This window comes from Podarcis cretensis (genome assembly GCF_951804945.1).
Source record: "Podarcis cretensis genome assembly, chromosome: 10".
Taxonomy (NCBI): domain Eukaryota; kingdom Metazoa; phylum Chordata; class Lepidosauria; order Squamata; family Lacertidae; genus Podarcis; species Podarcis cretensis.
Window position 1 is genome coordinate 18256202 of NC_137179.1, and position 23042 is coordinate 18279243.

General features: G+C 39.8%; 1 protein-coding gene and 1 long non-coding RNA gene across 9 annotated transcripts in view; one reads left to right on the forward strand and one right to left on the reverse strand.

The window, feature by feature from the left end:
• The window catches only part of CACNA1C (calcium voltage-gated channel subunit alpha1 C), a gene marked incomplete at its 5' end in the record, with an annotated part of 458067 nt that overhangs the window by 130648 nt on the left and 304377 nt on the right, over nt 1-23042 (reverse strand). For 5 of the 8 annotated variants that reach the window (XM_079992108.1, XM_079992110.1, XM_079992109.1 and 2 more), the window contains 6 exons: nt 3-123; nt 1400-1607; nt 5360-5585; nt 6938-7098; nt 9197-9223; nt 15352-15442. In XM_079992108.1, the coding sequence (XP_079848234.1) occupies nt 3-123; nt 1400-1607; nt 5360-5585; nt 6938-7098; nt 9197-9223; nt 15352-15442 (834 nt within the window). Of the gene's footprint in view, nt 1-2; nt 124-1399; nt 1608-5359; nt 5586-6937; nt 7099-9196; nt 9224-15351; nt 15443-20639; nt 20755-23042 lie in introns of those variants that run through there. The other 3 variants (XM_079992115.1, XM_079992114.1, XM_079992113.1) reach the window with 1 other exon arrangement.
• LOC307225299 lies at nt 15334-21095 on the forward strand. The gene is made up of 2 exons (XR_013842828.1): nt 15334-15472; nt 20694-21095. It is a non-coding gene; the product is annotated as an uncharacterized lncRNA (long non-coding RNA).

The following is a 23042-nucleotide window of genomic DNA, read 5'->3' on the forward strand; positions in this document are numbered from 1 at the left end:
ACAGTTTCCACAGATGAAGAGGATTATGAAGTAAATACAGACCAACATTCCTGGAAAAGAGGGGCCGCCATAAGCCATGATGCCATCATACATCACCGAATTCCAGTCCTCCCCAGTCAGGATCTAAACGACACATTCCCACCAATAGGGGGACACACAATGTTAGACAGCCTGCAGAAAACCTGCAAAAAAATCTGTTAGAGAGAACACAAAATTCTATCTTAAAGAAGCCCTCCCTAACATGTGCTGCAACCTCCATTCTTAATGCGGATTATGGAGGGGAAGTGCCTTGGCATTTGCCATGCAGGAACGGGCATCTTTATCCATCATCTGTACAGTAGCTTGTCTTTGCACATTAATTGACATTACAAATGTCTTGTAGGCTCTCTGGTGACACCTGTGACATAGATATCACACACTAAGGACTTCTTTAAAATTTGTCTGGGAACACAGCTGAAAAGTAGATTTAATGTTAACATCTGATGTGCTCTTTTAGGCATAATGAGCACAGTCTAGAACAGGCACATTAGCAGCACCATACCTGCAAATGAAGTACCAAGACTCTCTTTCCTGGGGCAATATAAAATATGATGGGGAGGAGAAGTAGGAAAATACTGCAGTGTGAATAATCATATTGCAGGTGTTTGTGGCATCCCCAGTGAGAGTGTGATGCTCTAATAGCAATTTCTGAGTCATCTGTGAAACTGTCCCTGTACTGGTGGATAGCTGTAACTATCTGAAAATCAAAAAGCCTTAGTGTGCCCCACAACAAAAGCACAGAACTCACAGTGATTTGCAAACACACACACGAACACACACACCCAGTCCCCTGATTCAACTTAGGGTTTATCTGAAGCTGCTGCATATCCCTAGTAAGAACTGTACCACTTCAGGTTGGGGATTGCAGATTTGAATACTTCTACATGTTATCTCCTTTCTACACCAGAAATCTATGCTTGAATGCATCTCTTGTGCAGATTATTAACAACAGGGAGTCTTTTATGAGATCTCACAGCATTATGGTACAGTCCTCCAAGATTGTATCACATGCTGCTTCTATAGGTTTGAAGTAGCCCCAACAACGTTGTTAACTAAATAACTTGACCTCAGCTTCTCCCAAGAGTGCTTCTTCCTATAACAAGCCCATTCCTGTATTAAGATCTCCATGAGATGTTAGGCTATAGAACCTCTCAGAGGTGGCCTCTTTGTTATGAAATCATGTCCCCAAGGAGGCCCACCTTTGGCTTTTAGAAAATGCTGCAAAATTATTATTATTAACTCCAACTGGCTTTTAATGAATGTTTATTATAATTTTTATTGGCACAAGAGCTTTATTCACCATGTTACACTGTCATTGAATCTACCGCCATTTACGTAAATAAATCAAATAAAGCCATACCTGAAACACAGTGAGCAGCGACTGGGGAAAGTTGTCAAATGTGCTTCTCCTGGTTTGCATCTCATCAAAGTTAAACTTGCCCCCAAAGAGCTGCATCCCTAGGAGGGAGAAGATGATGATGAAGAGGAAGAGAAGTAGCAGCAGGGAGGCGATGGAGCGCACAGAGTTGAGCAGGGAAGCCACCAAATTACTCAAAGAGTTCCAATACCTGAAGAGCCAAAAGAAAGGTGGTTACATTTCTTCTGTCCAGAGCAGATACTGCTCATCTGCATCAGGTATCACCTTCAGGCAGGCTGTATGGTGACTATAAACATGCCTTTTCCAAACAGCCTGTGAAGAAATGAACCATTCGTGAGCTTCCCTATGATAATGTGACCTACGGCAGTTAATGAGCATTTTTATGGCCACTTGTGAAAAACACACAAGTCCTCCACCACGTCTGCACCTAGCATGCCGGGAAGATTACTTTTCAAAAAGTGTTATAAATATACAGCAATTAGTAGGTGCTGCTTCAGTAAGTTACATTCTAGCCAACCTCATTACAACACTCACAGCTGTTCAAAGCAAGCCAGAATACCTCACTCAAGAGATCAGCTCAGTGAAAACCAACAAGAACAGATGGGGAAACAGTTTGGAATCAAAGCCAGATTGGTTGAAAATCTGGTTTGTGTGTGCTCATTCTTGGATGAAGGGGACCAGGCTTCTTGGTTTCTGGGGAATTGCGGTGGGGTCATCATAATGTTTATACTAGGCCAATCCCACAAAGCAGAATTCAAATTTATCTTGATAACTTTCAGCCCTTGTGCAATTTATTTATGTGTTTTAAACACTTACACCACACTTTTCAATTAAAATTTGCAAGGCAGCTAACAATAAAAGAAGAGTGCAAAATATATAAGAGCCCTAATGACAGCTGATAAAACACCACTAGAGCTACAAGATAAAACATCACAATAAAATTCAACAGAATCTAAAAGAGAAGGCAGGTAAAAACTCATTTTCATTAAAAGTCTGGTTTAAAATAAACCTTTAACCTGGTGCGTAAAATGCAGCAATAATAATGAGAGCACCCAGAGACAGCCCTCTAGTGGTGAACTTAAAATAGACAGGTTCCTAAGGTAGGAGTCATATAATGAAGATAGAGTTGAGCCACGCAAATGGTTATGAGAATCTTCATCATTGTGGAGTCAAAATATCTTATGATTATGAAATGCTGGAGGGAAAGAGGACTACTGCAATGCACTGTATGTGGGATCATTACAGAAAATGTTCAGTTCAGAATACGTCTGCAAGATGGCTAACTGGGACCAGGCAATACAAGTATATCGCAACAGTGCTTCACTGACACTCAGTCCATTTCTGAGCCTGATTCAATTCAAGGTGCTGGTTTTGATCTTAAAGGGACTTTATGACTAGGAATCAGAGTACAGGGACTTCTGGGTTGGTGCCATCGCTGAATGGCGGACTCCCTCCGAGCTCCGGAGGGAGCCTGCTCGGCAGGGGCTGGGTTCTACCGCGTCGGCGTCGTGGGGACCCTCAAAAACCATGGGCGCTGAAACCCATGGGCATGGTGACTCGCGGGCACCGTTTGCGCCCCCCGACCCGCGAAGGAGCCTTTTTAAAGGCTACGGAGCGGGTGCCAGGGGCGGGGGTGTGGTGCTATGAGTCCTTCGCTTCCCCTGCCGAGCGAAGCCGCATGCCATTTGGCGGAGAGCGCTGACTTCTTCCATTGAAAATTCGGATTAAAGAACAACCCGTGAGTAATTGGATACTGGACTTAAAAAGGGGAAAAAAATTTAAATTTGGAGCAAGCGGGGAAGGTGCAAAAAGGAAGTCCGTCTCCCCCCTGTCGTAGAGGATCTAAAGCAAAGGATTTAACAACTAAGATCGAGTGCTACCTTGGTTTGATAAAGTTATTAATTTCACGATGGAAAATTATAAGTGGGCTGGAGGAGAAAAGTAGAAGGTGAGCTAAAATGCAACCCCCCCCCCGGGAACCGGGAGCGATTGGCGAGAGCGCCGGGAGAGGAGAAATAGAGGCTTTGACAGCTGTCAAAGGAGCTGTCAAAGCTGAAGAATAAAAAGAGAACTTTGTTACGAGGACTTTGCCGGTTACATTTGTTACAAATTAGATATAAATTATTTGAAACAAGGAATAAAAAGTTACTTTGATTGTTGGGTGCGATCTGGAAGGAAACTGAGCTACTACAATCCCTCTAGAGGGGCTGTGGGACATTACAAGTATTGCTGGCATGGAATTTGAATTGGACCTTTTATCTCCTGGGAAACTGCAGAAATGGAACACTATTTTGTCTACAGAGGTCTCTACACTAAAGGAGACAATAGATTTATCTATTGAAGAATGGAAGGGACTTGACGTAAAGTTTTGTTCCTGAATAACAAAGCCTCTGTAGGGGATTTAGAAGCTTTTGGAATTGGAACATTTTTGCAGTGGAGCAGGGAAAGAAACCAGAGGAAAGTGAGGAGAGAGAATAATAAGAACAACATGAACAACAAGAATTGGATAAAGCTGGAAGTGGGAACATTTGGGACATCCAGACTTGAAAGGCTTAAAGAAACAAAATTGGAGTTTTTACTCTTAAATATAGAGATCTGGATGGAAAAAATGGACCTTTTTGAGACAGAGTTTTTCCAAGATTGGACGTTTGAAAATAAAGATGATCAAAAAGATGGCAAAGACTATTAAAAAGACGGCAAAGTGGACTTGTGAAGGATTTTGGTTTAGATGTGGGATCTTCAGGATGACAACAGGCATTGATGGACATTGGGGAACGCAACCGGGAAAGGGGGGAGGGAAATTTGGAATCCAAAGGGTGTTAAACTATATTTTATTCTTTTTTCTATTTTCTTTTATTTTAACCTATTCTGCATATTAAAGAGGGAAATTCGTGGAAGGGAGTGGGGTCGATTTTAGGGGAGGGAAAAATATTTTTAACATTGGGTTAATTATAATAAGTTTAAAATTTGGGGTAAGAACTTGTTGAATCTATTTGGAAGAATTGGAATACAAGAGGGGGTGGGGTGGGGAAGTCCTGGAAAGATGTCAATGAATACAAGGTTACAAAATGGATGTTTTATTTCATTTCTTTTTTCTGTTATATCTGAAAATGTTCAATAAATATTATTAAACAAAACAAAACAGAGTACAGTCATACCTTGGTTCTCGAACACCTTGTGACTCAAACATTTTGCTTCCTAAACACCACAAACCCGGAAGTGAGTGTTCCGGTTTGTGAACTTTTTTTGGAAGCCGAACGTCCGATGTGGCTTCTGTGGCTTTTGATTGAGTGCAGGAAACTCCTGCACTCAATCGGAAGCCGCATCTTAGTTTTCAAATGTTTTCGGAAGTCGGACGGACTTCCGGAACGGATTCCATTTGAGAACCTAGGTACGACTGTAGTTAGATGGATGCCTCTCTTCACAAGAACCTACCTGAAACCTGAGATCTTCAGAGGCCCTTTTCCAAATGCCCCACACCAAGTGAAGTGTAGCTATGGGAGAGAGAGCCTTTTTGAGCGATGGCGCCTCAACTATGGATTGTCTTCCCCATAAATGCTCACTTAGTGCCTACCATAATGTCATTTTGGCACCAAGAGAAGACTTTGTTCTGACTCTCTGCACCTGTTTATATGCTGTACTTTATTAGTTATCTCATTACTAAACTAATTTTTTTATTATTTGGGAACTTTGTTATAAGACAGTCTGTAAACAAAACAAATAATGATATCTATTATCTAAACTGCCACATATACATGGCAAGAAGAGAGAGTCAGGGATGGAATAACTGGTAAAAAATGATTCCAGAAAGTAATATTTGCCTAAGACATTACTGCACACAAGATTTCCACACAGAAATGAGCCATTTCCCTTTGGCTGCATGAACTCCATTAAATATAAAAATTAAGGGGGTGGGGTGGGGTGGGGTGGGGAGAGAAATACCTTGTGATTTTAAAAATTCTTAGCAGTCGCACACATCTCAGCACTGAGATACCCAGTGGTGACATGATCTTTGTTTCCACCAAGATGGTCTCTAGGATTCCACCACACACAATAAAACAGTCAAAGCGGTTGAAGAGAGAGACAAAGTAGGCTTGAAGACCCAGGCTGTACATCTTCAGGAGCATCTCAGCCGTGAAAAGAGCCAGCAGTACCTTATTGGCAGTGTCTCATAAAAATAAATAGACAAATAATGATCATTATAGTGGCACTAAAAGACAAATATAACAGAAAGACTGTAAGAAGAGCAGAAATCTTCAAATTAGGTTTTATCCCTTGCAACTGCTGTCTTCAGCAATTCATTACTGTGAACTTTTAACCTGTGTTTTGTTTTTACAGACATTTTGGACAACTTTTCAAATGTTGATAACAAATCCTAGGGTTGTAGCCAATGTTAGTTAGACAGAGGGCACACCAATAGAAATCAATGTATATGACTAGCTTAGGCCCATTAATTTCAGTGGGTCTAAATCTGAAAAGAACAGAACAAGATGTAACCCTTGATGTCCAAACTAAATATTTGAATTTCAGTATAATTTTGTTTAATCTCTATTCTTGTTTCCCTTTTCTGATAACTCAGAAAAATATAGCAGCTGAATTCTACCACACATCTGATGCTGCATTCCAATACCCTGCTGCATCCCAATACCCCACTTTCTCTTACACACCAACACCCTCCCACTCCCCCGTTGAAATTTCCACTGGTGAAGAACCACTCACTGGAAACAGTAGTTGTTTCCCTCACAAATGGAAATAGCTTTTAACATTACTTTCAACAGATCATTTGGGGCAATGAACATTACAGGCACAAGGGCCTGACCTGGATCAGAGACCACAGTTAGGGGGAAAGGGTTAAAGTCTCTTTACTCTCATACCAGACACCCAGCATCTGCAATTTGCTGCTTTCCCCTCTCCTGCCACAATCAGGAGATAAGTCCAGAATCAGGTAGATGGTTCAAGGAGCAAGAGCCCTGGGGGCCTTATGGGAAGCCTCTGCGGTGACATGAAGCCCAAAGGTCAGAGGTTCCCCATCCCCGTATTACATAGTTGTGATGTTTCAACATAGTCTGCCTCTTTTGTTTGCACTGTTGCACAGAGGACTGGGGACCCGATTATTTGATTAGTTTAATGGATTAATTATACTATTATGCTCTTGGAACATGGGGCTGCATATAGTGGCACCTTAGTGCCTGTTCATATTCTCCCTTCCCTATGCTAGCTGGCCAGAAAATAATCATAAGAACCATGGAGCAGAATAGAGAATATTTTGAGAAGGTAGTTTTTAATATTTTGTATTTTTCCCTGGTAAAAAGGTAAAGGTAAAGGGATCCCTGACCTTTAGGTCCAGTCATGGCTGACTCTGGGGTTGCAGTGCTGCTTATGCAATTAAATGGTTTTACTTTTTGAACACTAAATTCAGTTTATCTGCACATATAAATAAAATTTCAATTAACTATAATATTATGTACACTCTCATAAATAAAACACAGCATTATTTTAACAAAACCGAATCCTCCATACCTTGGACTTCAGTGAGCCAATCTGACTGGTTATAATGTTCAGAGGCAATTGTGAGGGTGTTAAGAAACACAAGGAAGATTACGAGCCAGTAGAACACATTGGATTTGACAGCAGCTCGACATTTCCGTCTGCAGAACCGATTCCATCTACGCCAGTAGCGGCTTGAAAAATGGAAAGAAACCTGTAATTATGATTGCTCTGTGCACCAAACAAGTTGTTTACAAAACCCTATGAGATCACCTTTGACCTCCAATTATTAATTTGTATTTACTGGCCTAGCTTCCTAGAGGAGTGTTTTCTATGTTTGCCTGGACATGGAATGAAAGAAGCAAAAGACAACATATTTACACATTGTTCAGTATAGTTGTCCAGTGGTCCAGTGAAGCCTACAGAGCCTTGATAGTATTCCTACAAGAGGCCCTCTTGGGCATGGACTGCTTATGAAAGTAAGCAGACTATTTCTCTTGAATAGCCCAGCCTGTGTTGCACTGACTTCATGGCACAATGTGCACACATTTGTAGCAAGCTACAAATCATAGTGCAAGCTCTGTTTTCATTCTTCCTTATAATCTTTAAATTTCATTTTACTAGTTGTGAATAGCAAGATTTTATACAAAATGGACACTTACATAGGGATGCAAAGGGTTGCAAATTCTTTACTGCAGTTGCACACACACATACCCCTTTTAATCAGCAGTAGCTTGGGCCCAAATCTAAAAAAGAATATTCTCTTGGATAAGGGTAAAAGGAGCTGTTTATTGCTTCCTATTTTGCTTTCTCTTCATATGGAAGTCAAGACCACACAAGGCCACTGACCCAAACACCAAGTTCAACCTCTGCTGTTCAGTTTGAAACCAATTTATGAAGATGAGCTCTAAACACCCCAAAGTGGGTAGTCAATGTTGGTGGCTAGGATGCTACCGTATATCTCCATCTACCAGCAGCTACAGATGTTCCCCTGGCTCTTTTACATAAAACATTAATCTCTCAATTACCAAATAACTACAGGCATAATCTTTGCCTATAGAAGGCAATGGAAAAGTCGTCCCTTTCCTGTCTCTCTAATACAAATTGAAACTATTCAGAATTTCATAGCAGAGGTTAACAGCCATCAAGGTCCCAACAACAGAAACTGCCTTGCCCAGAATTATTTTCAGAAACTGTGTTAGCAAGGTCTAGCATTTTGTCCTTTGAACCCAAAGCTAGGGCTACTATTTGCTGAGACAGAGTGTTAGTACAATGCTATGTTATGTTTCCTGGAACACGTAGCCCCTCACGAGTGTCACAGTGATTTCTGGGAGTAATTACTAACTACACCAAGTACCAGTATTTAAAGCTAATTATACAGCCCCTACTCTTCACAATTTAGCTTGCCTAGCAACCAGTTTCCAAGCAACACTTGGCTCCTGGATAATAAAGGCAACGGGTTTGGGTTGGCGTATTTAAAGCTCATATAAAGTGGCATGTGCATCTTCCTTTGCCATGCCTATCTCTCTCAATCTCTTGCTATGGATAAGCACAAAATACATTATAAATCAGCAACCAGTAAAATAACATGCTATAAACACATGTGAATCTTATAGCAACACTTTATGAGACAAACAGGTGCTCCTCTACAATTCCTAATAAAGAACAACATCTTATGACAGACTTCTCCAATCTTGCCCCTACCCACCCAATTCCTAGCCAACATGGCCAATTATTAGGGACAATGGGGGTTTGTAGTACAACAATAAGATTGGGGAAGGTTGCCTTATGACATTACTATATATATGAACACATTTGACACCTACCCACAACACATTCAGAAGTTCTCATGAGGGAGCAGCAAATCACTGAAGAACTACCTTTTCAGTGAAAGCTGCATATTCAAGGAAAGGCCTGGAGAAGCCCTGGGAGACCAGCCCCATACAGGCCTCTTGCACCTATTACCCTGACTCTTAGTCTCCTCTAATTACTTACTTCCTTTTCTTTCTTAATGGGTTTTCGCTTCATCATGGCTTCAACGGCCATAGGGGCAGCAATGTGGAAGCTAGTCTTGTTAACCACTCCAATCTTAATTAGATTTCCTCTTCATCAGAGTGGTAAAGGAAGTAACTCAGCAACCTACTAATCAAAATCTTTAGCTGGCACTGTATCATTGCCATAACTAGTTACAACAGGAGCAGCATGAAGATTGATGGAATGTTCATTCAAAGCTTCAGTAAAGATGGGTTTTTTGGTTTTGTTTTTTTTAAAAAAAACTATTGCAGTGCTTACCTAAACTTAGATTTAGATATCCGGTGCCTGAAAGAGAAAAAAAGAAATAACTGTATCTTAAGCATATGATCTGTTCTCTTAATTTCCATGCAAAGAGAAAGAACAAAATAAGAAATAGTTGCAGATTCTATACAGATTTTATTTTATTTTTGTCACTGAGGCCAAAAATCAATACAGGATGATGATATATAGCAGCAAACCACCTAAACTGCATCATTCTAAATGTTTGAGGATTATATCCACAATCTAGTGGGAAGGAACTGTTGAAGGCTTATCCTCTGTCCGTTATAGCCAAACATGGGGGAAGGGGTATAAATGTGATGGTGCTAGGAATCAGATAGATATGACTGATGGCTTATTTAAGTGCTAAGATTCCAAAAGCACCATGTCCCACTGCCACCACCCTTCTTTTCAAGGAGCCTGTCCATTGAGTAATTAATAGGTTCTTCCTGAATTGCATAGATTTAAAACAAAATAAAAAAATTCCTTCCAGTAGCACCTTAAAGACCAACTAAGTTAGTTCTTGGTATGAGCTTTCGTGTGCATGCACACTTCTTCAGATGCACACGAAAGCTCATACCAAGAACTAACTTAGTTGGTCTTTAAGGTGCTACTGGAAGGAATTTTTTTATTTTGTTTTGACTATGGCAGACCAACACGGCTACCTATCTGTATCTGCATAGATTTAGTTCCTTTAAGGCTCAGTCTAGAAACTGATTCACATGATCACTGTGAAAACTGCTTATAAATCTTCTTAAAGCAGGGTTTTTTTCCTGTGTCCAGCAAGATATGTGGAACTGCTAGTATACATGGCATTAAACTCTTTGCCAGACTTCCAGACAGTGGCAGCTAAATGCATCCAGCTGGCATCAGCAACAGCATGGGCAGGATTTTCAAATAGGCATCTTGTGACCAATAGTCATGTAGTCAGTGCTAAGAAGGCAACATATAGCTTATAACAGTTAATAACAGTCTTAAACTAGCTTGAAAAAGACACCAATTTATATCATTAGTATAGATGTGGCAAACAGCCACATCTATACCAATGTGGCAAACAGCAACTATACAACCTAGTTCCCCAGAGTGGCTGGGGGAATAGAGCCAGATGGGTGGGATAATAATAATAATGCTGTCCCAAATCGTACTGCAAAATGTTCTTGTCCCCATATAGACAACCATTCTTATCTGTTTCCACATGAAGGAAATATTTAAGAGATAGGAGGATACCAACAAAAGATAGAGTGCACCTCTCTTTTGTAGTGTTACAAGTAATACATGGGCAGATAGCTGCCACCCATGTATTACTTATAGCTGGACTCCCCTGCTCAGCACCTGAGGGCCCCAGTCCTGCCACTGACCACCTGGCCTAGAGCAAGGCCTGATGGGCTCTATAAAAGACTGCTGCCGCTGCCACTGCTGGGCAGAGCGGGCTCAGTTTTGTTTTTGTTTGTTTAAATTGCTGTTATTTTTTACCTATGTCATTTTAAACTGTGATATTAATGCTGTATTCTTAGTTTTAGATTTTGATTTATGTGGAAGTTGTTTCCCATTTGGTTGTGTATTTTTTTGATGTGGTTTATTTGTTTATGACTTTTGTAATTATGTAAATCTTGTTATGTTGTAAGCTGCCTTGAGCATTGTTTTTTAACTATGGAAAGGTGGCATACAAATAAAAAATGATGATGATGAGAGTGGGATTAGAACAGGAGTGTGACCTGTTGCCTTGATGGACTCTTGTGCAATGATGGCACTTGCACTGCAAATGGGTACACAAATGTTCTTGCTTGACAGTGTCATGGCTGGTGAACCTATAACAATGCTACGAACATGATGCGAATAATCTTGACAATAGCACAGAAGCTCAAAGATGCACCAAGAAAAAACCTACCAGCCAGTTAACATGCACAACATTTGAGGAACAAAGGGTGTGTATAAGGATAGAAGTTAGATGTTTCCAAAACAAAGTGTGAAGCAAATTGGGAGAGGTGCATATCTCACCACTGATTGGATAATGGTGTTATCATCCCACTATGGTGGTCCCATCTCTGACTAGAACCAAAGTACAAAATTATTCATTTTTGCTTAATATTCACCTTTGCTTATTCATTTCTCATTATTTGCTGGAACTAAGGGATCCAAGTAACCACTTGGCTAAGCTTTTTTCTGACTTGCAAACTTGGGATTAACTTTGAACTTCAGAGTTATTTTAGTTTAAAAGGTAAAGGGACCCCTGACCGTTAGGTCTAGTCACGGACGACTCTGGGGTTGTGGTGCTCATCTCGCTTTATTGGTTGAGGGAGCCGGCGTACAAATTCCGGGTCATGTGGCCAGCATGACAAAGCCACTTCTGGCGAACCAGAGCAGCACACAGAAATGCTGTTTACCTTCCCCCCAGGGCGGTACCCATTTATCTATTTGCACTTTGACGTGCTTTTGAACTGCTAGATTATTTTAGTTACTTAAGTTTATATTTGGGTTTAGGTTTGGGTTAAGTTCAGAGTAGATACATGAGTAGATATATTTCCACTATAGTCATGATTCTTAATAGGTGACCTTGGGCCAAGCACTAACTCTTGGCCCAACCTAAACTATCCACCGAGGTGCTGTGATGATAAAACGAGGGTGGTAGTGGGTAGTGGGTAGTGGGGTGGTAGTGGTACCTCTGGTTAAGAACTTAATTCATTCTGGAGGTCCGTTCTTAACCTGAAGCACCACTTTAGCTAATGGGGTCTCCTACTGCTGCCGTGCCGCCGGAGCACGATTTCTGTTCTCATCCTGAAGCAAAGTTCTTAACCCGAGATACTATTTCTGGGTTAGCAGAGTCTGTAACCTGAAGCGTCTGTAACCTGAAGCGTATGTAACCCGAGGTACCACAGTATATGTATGCTTCTTGAAGGAAATAAGAGGTGTAAATGTAATGAATAAATAAAATGATGGAGTAGAGATAATTACCATAAAGAAGATAATTGATTTACTCAATTTGTTGTTGTTTAATACTTAATAATTTTGGGAAGGGAACAGGGTGATGGTGGGGGAACAGGGCAGTGTTGGTGTATTGTTAGTTCTGTAAGTATATGGTTGGGAAACAGAAAAGGTGTAGAGATGGAACAGTAAATTTAGTAGAAACTCCCATTTGTTTTAAAATGTTTGTCAGACATCACAAAGGTCAAAATGTTTCTGATTTGGGGGGATAAGAAGACAAAAGAAAAGCATCTCAGGGTTGTGAAAAAGCAACATATTACAGCCTTTACACAGGGAAAACTGGTGAGTAGGAAGAAAAGAGGTTAAAGAGAAAAGTTAACAAAGGAAGAAAATGGAACAATTGTCTAGGGAGAAATGCAGTTAGCAGCAAAACACTGAGAAGCAGAATCAGTGTTAAATTCCTCCTTGAATTTAATTTTAGGGATCCCTTTAATTTTAGGGATCCCAGTTAAGAAAAACCATACTTCTACCAGCTCAAGAAATAACCATACTATACTTTGGGGGGGGGGGGAGGTTAACGTGTTTTAGTTAACTGGACTGTATTCTGAATATTACACCTGATATGTTAATGTCTCTGGAAGAAATGGAAAGTTGTTTTAACTGTTGCACTTACTGTGCAGAAGAGAAATAAAAGTAAAAAAGTAGGTTTGTTTAACTGGAGCAAGGGTTCCACTTGGTATCCTTGCCCTGCAACAGAGGACAGATCAACAACGAACATTAATGGGTCTGCAAATTATTAGTGCTTAGGGACATCTTAAAATGTTAAACTGGCCCTCACTGGGAAAATGAATTTAAAATTGCTCATAATCCCACTGGGTAAATTCAATGTTATCTCTTTACTTTTCACCAAAGGGGCTGAGTGGCATTTTGAATAACATTTTATTTAATTAAGCTAACAGATGTGGCAGTTCTTCCACACATCATGCATGTGATAATTGTATCTCTTGTGCATTAGACGCTGCAGTTAAGCATCTCTACCATGCCAACAGGTTACCTAATAATATCCACCCACCCTTTACTAGTTTGCATCTGTTGCTCTCCCTGACAATTTTGTGTATGTGTGTGACAGAAAGTGTGTGTGCTTTTCTAGCTGAAATGACTTTAAAAACTATTGGAGACAGCTAAGATCTCTCAAAACAACAGTGACGGTAATTCACACCATTTTTTGTTATTCAGCATTTTCATAGACCTACATTCTACTTCAAACCAACAATCTCATTGATTCTCTTTGAAGGTATTTATTCACACAACAGATGGTTAATTTACCGAATTTACTACTATGTAGATTACATTAAAGGGAGATTAGACAAATTCATGGAAGATATAGTCGTTCAATGTATTTTAGTCATGATGGTTCTGTAGGAACTACAGGGTCAGAAGCAGTATGTCCTTGAATACTATGTGCTAGAGGGCAGGCCTGTACAGACCTCGGGGGCACCACAGAAGCAAATATTCAGTTATATATTTATTTACCTATAGGAAGCTACTTGTTACTGCAAAAAGTAATCCTGAGCTCTTATATTGAATATTTCCATAAAGAGTGTCCATACTTTTCAGAACATAGCCTAATTTCCCCCAAGCAATTCTTCCAAAGATATGACAAAGACATATTTCCTCCACTGCTCAACTCTTCCCGCCCATCAACGTCATGGATTTTAAGGCAACAAAAAGTAATTCTAAAATGACCCAGAAAATTATGTTCTTTGTTGAGTTTTGCTGTTGTCATGGGATTTAACACAACAGCAGAATTGAGTCACCAAAACTTGTTTGGAAATGAACCTAGAAGAGAGAGGATTCTGGGCCATGTTCTTGATGGCAGAAGTCCCTTCTGGTGATATATTTAGGGCAAACTCATGGAAAATATTGAGTTTTCAGAACCTCCCCTAGCCACCACAAATATCAATACTAGGGGCTGGTGTCCCTGTTTGCTTTGCTCACCAACCCACCACCGCCCTGCCAACACCACATTGCCAAACCTGCTTCCTTTATACCTAACCAAACCCTCCTCCTTTTACACCTTGCCCAAGTCTCCTGTGTAACTTGAATAGACGAGTTATCAAACAAAATATCCTCATCTGGAGGATACCTGTGGAGAGTCAATAACCTGGTTTTGAACTGCTCTTCATTTTGGTATGCTAGAGCTAACAGAAAACATGGTGCAGACTTCAAAATAACACACTTCCTTTCATGCCCACAGGCAGTGCCAGAAAGGAAATGGGAGCGGGGGCAAGCACCCTTCAGACAAACAGCTCACACTTTTATATTTAATATAATATATATATACTATTATTTTTCGTCCAGAAATATTAGACATGAGACATGGACTTTTAGAAGACATCTGAAGGCAGCCCTGTTTAGGGAAGCTTTTAATGTTTGATGCATTACTAATATTATTTTAATATTTTGTTGGAAGCCGCCCAGAATGGCTGGGGAGGCCCGGCCAGATGGGCAGGGTATGTATGTATGTATAAATAAATAAAATAATAATAATAATAATAATAATAATAATAATAATAATAATAATAATATACTAGCCTATCCCCTCACCCCAAACCACACCTTGCCCCTTCATTGACCCCAATATACTGTTTTGGTACCACCATTGTTTGCATTTTACATTGCTCAATAAAAGACACTATGGGACGTGGGACAGAAAATAGAGGCTTGGCATTCAGTGTCCTTTTAATTTTTCCTACAGTATCAAAAGCAATCTGAAAGGAGTCTTGAAAGCACCCTGCAGAGCGAGCTGTGTGGGAAATTTATCACAGGAAAAGCACTCTCAGAAGCCATAATCTCACACAGCTCTTCTCAGAGTCCATATTTATGTATTTCAAATAAAAAACAAGTATAAATGGAAGACAATGAACGTTGGACTCTGTCTTATGAAAGTAGCAGCTATTTTGTGATACAAATAATGTTCTATGGGAAGCTCTGAAGTTCTAGAACAAGGGAATATCTCATTCCAGAACACCAGTGTGACACCGTGATTAGAGTGCTGGACTAAGACCTGGAAGGGAATATCTAATTCAAAATGTTCTCTCATTCTGATTTAAGAAGAATGAGTCTCTGGCAATGCAAATTCTGAAGAAAGTCTTTAAGGTTTACTCTTTAACTATCCGTCAGACTCCATGGTGGAATAAGGAAGACACAAGCATAAATATGGTTAAACTCACGCCAGCCGTGCTCCACAGTTTTCTCCTTCAATATCTCCTCCAGCCACATTGTCAGTGTTCACAGATTCCGTCTCACTGGTGGGCATGCTCACTACATGGATCAGAGGAATGAAAATAGAAGGTCAGTAATTAGTCTGCAATACACAAATGTGCAGTTCCTGGCAGTGAAGGTGCTGGCTTAGCAAAAAAGCATAAATTAATAAGGAAAATGAATTGTGACTAGAGGAAAAGCACTAAGATAACATTTTCCTGAAGTTTAACCTGTTTGTTTCAAACAATGTGATACAAAATTCCTGAACTATTTTTACATCCCACAAAGATACTCTTATTGCCATTTCCATATGGCACAGCCCCCTAAACTTTAAACTTCCACAAACTAAAGTCACACAGACACCCCCCCCCATTCTGCTTTCATTCAGTCTTGCAAAATATTGGTTTGTTTTTGTGCACAACTGTCTTTCCATATATAAGCTTTTTATTTTTATTTTTTTAAATCCTGATTTAAAGAACAGTGCACAGTCCAAACAGGAATATGCTTTATGGGCAGGAAATGAGCAAAAACTGAAAGAGCAGTGTTGAGGAAAAGGCAGCGAAAAGGTGATTTAAAAGTGATTGTGAATAACTATAATGCTAGAGCTCTAGGGCAATGTTGTCCTAACATTCTAGGATGCAAAATTAGGAACAATCCACACGACCAACCTGGCATACTGAGATGTTAGTTAAATAAATGCACACATTGCTTTGCATGTGGAATAGCAAGTTATATTATTGTTTCATTGGGTAATTTAGTCAACATGTACCATACTATCACTCTGCCCTCTATGGAAACTTTGTGGTTGCCTTACACACTGGGCATTTTGTAAAACAATCACACTTATGGCTCAAGCAATTCACACTAAATATAGACAGAAAGTAAATACAGTATAAAGCTTTTGCTTCTACTCTACACTTGATGATTTGGACAGGGCAGGTAAAATCCAAAGCATGTCATCTAGGTGCACAGCACAAATGTGAAAAAGGAGATTTAGAGTAGATTTATACAATAGTCTTGAGAAGCTAGGATGCAGGTAAACATGGTTGTACACACATTATGAATCAACCCACTACCTGGATAGTCACTAGTCAGCCAGTGATAAGCCAGTGAGGTTTCTTCCCCTTTTGAGTTTGTCACAAAGTTTGCGTGTAATTTATATGCATAGAGAAGAAAAAGTTGACCATTTCACCATACACCCATTTTAACACAGGTTGACATGAAACTATATTCTGGAAGGATTGTATGAATTAGTTCACTTACACAAGCTGTTTCTTGCTCATTTTGCAACCCACCTCAGGTCACTGGAGTAACCCATTAGAAAGTGCTATAACACAAGATTTGTTCTCTATACATTAGTTACATAAGTTTGGGAGTATAAAACATACATGAAATTTAACAGGCTGACAGCCACTGACTATTTCTAATACATCAAAAGAGGACAGTTAAGAAGCTAAGCAGAAGTAATGTTTTCTCCTACACTCCACATCAGTGTGTCATCATTCTGAATCTTAAGGCTTCTTGACACTTTGAACAATTCACATGAGTTAACATAATAACATTGAATGATATGAATCCCACAAATACTTTTCTAGAAGACAATTGTGAATTGTAATGGTTCTAGGGGTTGCTCGTGCGTAAAATCGGAGCCACACGTGGCTGGGTTGCCTGAGTGAACACCCTTTCTGTCCGGACAGCCACTCACCCGTGGCTGTCTCAATCGCTGGCAGAATCCGTCAGTGGGCGTTTCTTGAACTTCTTCCAGCAAAGAAGCTCTTTGACGCCTAGTCTCCGTCTACTCTCCCTGCGTGGAAGCCTTCTGCGCAGGGAGGGTGTGGGCAGCGGAGGACCCATGCTCTCCCCGCTGGTCTCCGGCGAGGAGTCATGGAGCCACCTCGCCGATTTCCCCATCTTCCCCCCTTCTCCACTGGTGCTACGCTGATTTCCTTCCCCAGAAGATGGGCTGCTTCTCTCCCTCCCCGGACGCTCTCCGGAATCCTTCTGGAGCCCTCCCTCTCCCTCTGGCTCCGATGGCAGTTCCCTGACATGAATGTTTCACAATAGGCTATTTGGTGCATTTCCAGGCCCTGTATACCGTAACTTGAATAGAAGACTTAATGAAACATAGCATCCTGATGTGGAGGATGCAGAGGGTATTCGCAGAATCCTCAAGATACCTGCAGGGAAGTGAACTTCTGTAGGTCACTTGAATATATTTTGAAAGATAAATTATATATGTGAAAGATTATTAAGTACAGAAATAATGTTAAAGCAGAATTATGATATCTAGGCATTACTCCATATTATCTTTAAGAATAGTGAGCTTGTCAGGGATCTGTGACCTTTACAACCAATTGTTTGTCCATGGCAGGTCTTTTTATGTTGCTCTTTTAAATGACTAAGAAGCACCAAATCTTTAATACTGTCTTTCTTTCTACAGTAAGGAATGACTACTGGTTCTGAGGGGTGATTCAGCCACTAGAGCCTAGCATCTTCCCCATAGACACAAAAATCTACTTATTCCATGATGCACCTCTCCCACACTAGTCATAAGGTACAGGCAATGGGCTCTTTAAACCAAACCAGGAAAGAGAGCAGTAACGAGCCCTTAGCCCATAATATTTTCACTTGTGAAGTGAGTGTGTAAGTGCAAAAAAAATGTGGTTGCCCTTAAGCCCTTGCTTAATTAAAAATATGGGTCCTGATGAAAATTACAGACTTTAGTAGAGCACTTAGGTAGCCAGCATAGCATAAATTTAACTGTTATTATGCATATTATCTCCTAGGTCTTTGGATAATAAAGCAATCTATGGCCTTTTAAGCTGCGGGGGAAGGGGGTTTACTGTTTTTGTATGTAATTTGTACTGTTAGTATGTATTTTGTGTTTTTATATGCAAACCACCCTGTGATCCTTGGATGAAGGGCAGTACAGAAATCTAATAAATAAATAAATAAATAAATAATCGTAAACATCCTGTCTCGAGAGACAATGAAGTTGGCATCTGTCTCGAGAGACAATGAAGTGTGCCTCCAGGGTCCAAACAGCTGCATTAGCAGCACTGAAGTGACTTCCCCGGATTGTCACAGGTCCTGGCCTGTCCAAACAACAATATTCCCTCTCAGTCTCGTTGATATGGTCCAAAGGAAAGCAGAGAAATACATTTGGCACCAACTTGGCTGTAGGAGTTCCTGGAAGGATGCATACAATGTGTCATCCAGCACTGGTCATAGAACAGGATAAGAATTTATTTATTTATTGAATTTATATACCACCCTATATCTGCAGGTCTCAGGGTGGTTCACAGAATAAAATCAAAATATAAAACCTCAAAATAAAAGCAGCAACAACCCAATAACCCCTCCCCCACCTTATAAGATAATAAGAGGAGCCCTTATGGATAAGCCCAAAGGCCTATAATATTCAGCATTCTTTCTCACTGTGGCCAACCTGATGCCTAGTGCAAAAGCACTCCCATTCCTGATTCACAGCAACTTCAGAAACACTTCCTCTGATACTGGAGGTAATATAGCTATCATTGCTTTGTAATCATTGATAACCTTATCCTCCATGGATTTGTCTAATTCCTTTCAAGAGCTGTCCAGGTTGATGGTCATCTTGTGATAGCAAATATCATAGTTTTAACTGTGTGCTGTGTGAGGAAGTGCTTACTTACTCCTGTCTGTCCTGAATCTTCCACCATTTCAATTAACCATATTCAAACTATATCCATAGTGCTGCAATTTTCTCACCTAATATTTTTCTGCTCTCCAAATAAAGTACACAAAATGAACTAAATACAATAAAATGACTACTCAAGGGTGACACAATGTGTTTGGACAGATGATTTGGCAGCCCCTCAGACCACAGAACTTTATACAACTTTATGAGGTTTTATGGCATGCCCTGTATTATTGAAAGATATCCAAGATAATGAAAACAATATTTTATTCTAATAATTCATCCACACAATCACCTTCTTGCACAACAGGGAGAAAAGTAGAGCTGTCACCTTTTGTTTCTGGTCCAACTGAAAAGTTGGGCTTTAGAAAGTCTGATATTTCCTTCAAAACTTTTTTTAAAAATGTCAGTACACTGAAAATATTTTGAAACATTTTTATCTACCACTTTCGAAGAAGACTGTCAAAAACACAATTGAAATGTTTTGCATCCATTCATCAGGTTCTATTGTTTTCTTTTGATGGTAGTCAGAAATTAATAAGAGACTGTATAAAAATATATTAATGACTTTAATTAGCTGGATGCAATAATCTTCTTTGTGGTTAAAATGATATAAGTCCCACCCCACCCCGCCAGCAACACATGGTAAGATATTCGGCTTTTAAAAACAGTATGTCTACCTGTGTAAATGTAAACAGGGCTCATCCATACTTCTGTTTGTGATTACTAGTCACGAGTCCAAGAGGTTCTTTTTTTGTCCTGCCACTTTCCCTGGGAAAAGCCAATGTTTATTGCTGAATCTGCAGAAAGGCCAATCAACATTTACCCAAGTTCAGCAGTAAACCACAGGTTTTCCCAGGGAAAGCGGTAGGATAACAAAACAAAACAAAACAAAAAAAAAAGGGAACTTATAGGAACTATGACTAGAAATCACAGCACAAACGAAGTGTGGTTGAGCCTAAAGAGTGTAGGCTGTGCAACACCCTGGGAAAAGGAGGGTGAATCCTATAAAACTGAATGTAGGTTATATAGCAGAAAAGCTTGGTGAATTATATATCAGCAGCCTTTACTCCTCCAACAAAACTGATAATAGTGCCTTCGCTTTTTATATTTAATATAATTTTGTACAATCTTCTTTTTAAGAAAAAATTAAACATCTAGAACATTGTAGCTTGCTATTAACTCCCTATTCCAATACCTTCCAATAAGTTTATTTTACCTGTCTGCTCAAATAAGTCACCTAAGGAATAATGAAATATTCACTTGCTGTGGGAAAAGCATTCAAAAAAAATATTCTCAGGTTAGCATTTTATCACATGGTTGCCCCAGGGACACAAAATGAAATTATTTGGGGAAATAAGACATTAGATGGAGCTCTTGGCAGCAGCATGGGATACAATTCTGATGACATCAGGAAGAAAAGGTTGATCCAAAAAATAATTACCACCTTATACACAAGTGCACAATGCTGCAGAAGCTATAGAAAGACACAGACATGCACCAACGGACTACACAGTTACTACACAGAAACATACACGTACACATAAAGGATGGACACAGAGTACATTGGAACGTTACCATGAGTTTCTGTGGAGTGACTAAACCAAGCAAACTTTCCTTTCTTCTTATCAGGCAAGCCAGCTGGAGCGTTTTCTTTCACAGACAAGATGGTCAAGTACCAGGAACAAGACATCAACAGAGAACATGCAGCCGGGAACGGTCAAAAGAAAAAGAAACAAGGAACTCAGCTTACATGTAGGACAGCCACCTCTTATCTCTCATCATGGGAATTAAGAATGCAGAATGAAAACAAAGGAATATGGAAGAGTGAAACATTACAACAGAAGGGGTCATCAGTATCTGCTAAACATCCTCTTCAGTCTTCTCATATGCATTACACCTGAAGCCAGGGAATGCCAGAAACACTGGTTGAACTGAAGCCACAAAGACACAAGATAATAAACTACTGAGTATGCAGCTGCTGCTTCTGGAAGCATCTCTAAAACTAACATTAAACTTGCTTATATCACCCAATATAGGGAATATCTAATGTGTTTTAGCTTATTTTGACTTTTGCTACACAACACTGGCTTTCTATGGATGGTATCCAACTAAGTCATACTCAGATTATACCTACTGAAATCACTAGGCTTAAATTAGCCATGACTAACATAACTCCATTGATTTCAGTTAGTTTGCTAAGAATGACCTAGTCAGCTTTTATGGTTTCATGAGGTTTAAATGTTTATATTGTTCAGTGCCTTGATCATTGTTATGAGCGGGTAATTTATAAATATTTTTTATAAAAGAAAATAAATACAATATGTAAAGTATAGCTTAAAACAATCAGAAGACAATGGATTATTCACAGAGAGACTCAGTTGTTCCAAATGACTTGCGAAACTGGGGTGGGGAGAGAAAAATATGTAACTGTTCCTTTTTGATATATTCAATAAAGTCCTACCTTCCCATTCAAAAATCTGATGTGCCAAGCAAAAATTTGATGTGCGGATCTCATCATGAATACGGGGACGCCGCAGGGGTGCGTGTTGAGCCCACTTTTATATACGCTCTATACAGCTGACTGTGCCCCCAAATACCCCAGTAATAAGATCATTAAGTTTGCAGATGATAAAACAGTGGTTGGCTTAATCACGGCTGGAGAGGGGGAGGTGGCCTATAGGAAGGAAGTTGAGCAGTTGGGGGAGTGGTGGAGGAAAAACAACTTATTCCTTAACTTAAAGAAAACAAAAGAGATTATTGTGGACTTTAGGAAATGTAAATTGAATATTCAGCCACTTATTATTGAGGGGAAGTGTGTGGAACAGGTCTCGGTGTTTCGATTTCTGGGAATGGAGTTGAGAGATGACCTAACCTGGGGAGAAAAGAGCAAAGACCTGATAAAGAGAGCACAGCAGAGGTTATATTTTCTGAGAATCCGCCAGAAAAATCATCTCTCAAAGGATGGCGTTTTACTATTGTACTGTTGAGAGTGTATTAACTTATGGTCTCTGTGTGTGGTTTGGGAGCTGCACGGTCAGGGGAAAAACAATGCTGTCCAGGGTTGTAAAGACTGCGGAGAGAATAATTGGGTGCACTCTTCCCAATTTGGATCAAATCTATGCTTCCAGGTGCCATAAGAAAGCTGAAGAGATAGTGCAGGATAGTGCGCACCCCAGAAATGATCTCTTTCAGCTTCTGCCTTCTGGAAGAAGGTACAGGGTTATAAAGACTAGGACTAGCCGCCTGAGAAACAGTTTCTATCCAAATGCAATTTTGGTTTTAAACGCAGTGTAAGGTAGTCTTTATGTGAGTATATTGTATTCAGTTATGGGGTATCAGAGTTTTTAGGGGCTAACCAGGCTGGGATAGCTGGGATATCAGGCTTGTGGGTTTTTTAATGTCTGATGTAGATTTTTTCAATTTTGTTGTTCTGTATGGGACAATGACAATAAAGATTATTGTATAAGTTTTTATTGAAGGGCTAAATTCCATACATTGTTCCATCTGTTCATAATGTTGATATCAGATAAAGTATTCCATTTTTGAACTTTGTATGATGAACAGCTATTAATAAAACTATTAACAGATCTTTTGCTTTAAATTCTTCATTTACTCCCTTGAGTAAATAAAGAAAAAACATGTTCTTATGATAACTGAATCTGGTCCCTGATGATCTTACTTTTTCTGCAAAACTAGTTAACCAAAATTGCACCAAATGGAAAAAGGTACCCTAACCCTTGTTCTTGCAACCCCTCCAGCACAAAGGAAAGGATCTGGAAGTAAAGTGGCAAAGCATTATAGAATAATAATATCACTATGGTGCATTTTTAAAGCCAATTCGCTAGTAGAGATGGTCTTAAAAAGACTCACTCTCCATAGCCATTCCCATTTTTCTTCATCAATACTCCCCGCCCCCAACCATCTTCTATGTAGATTTTAAACTGGTCAATTTCCCAAAAGTAATATTGACAAAGGCTT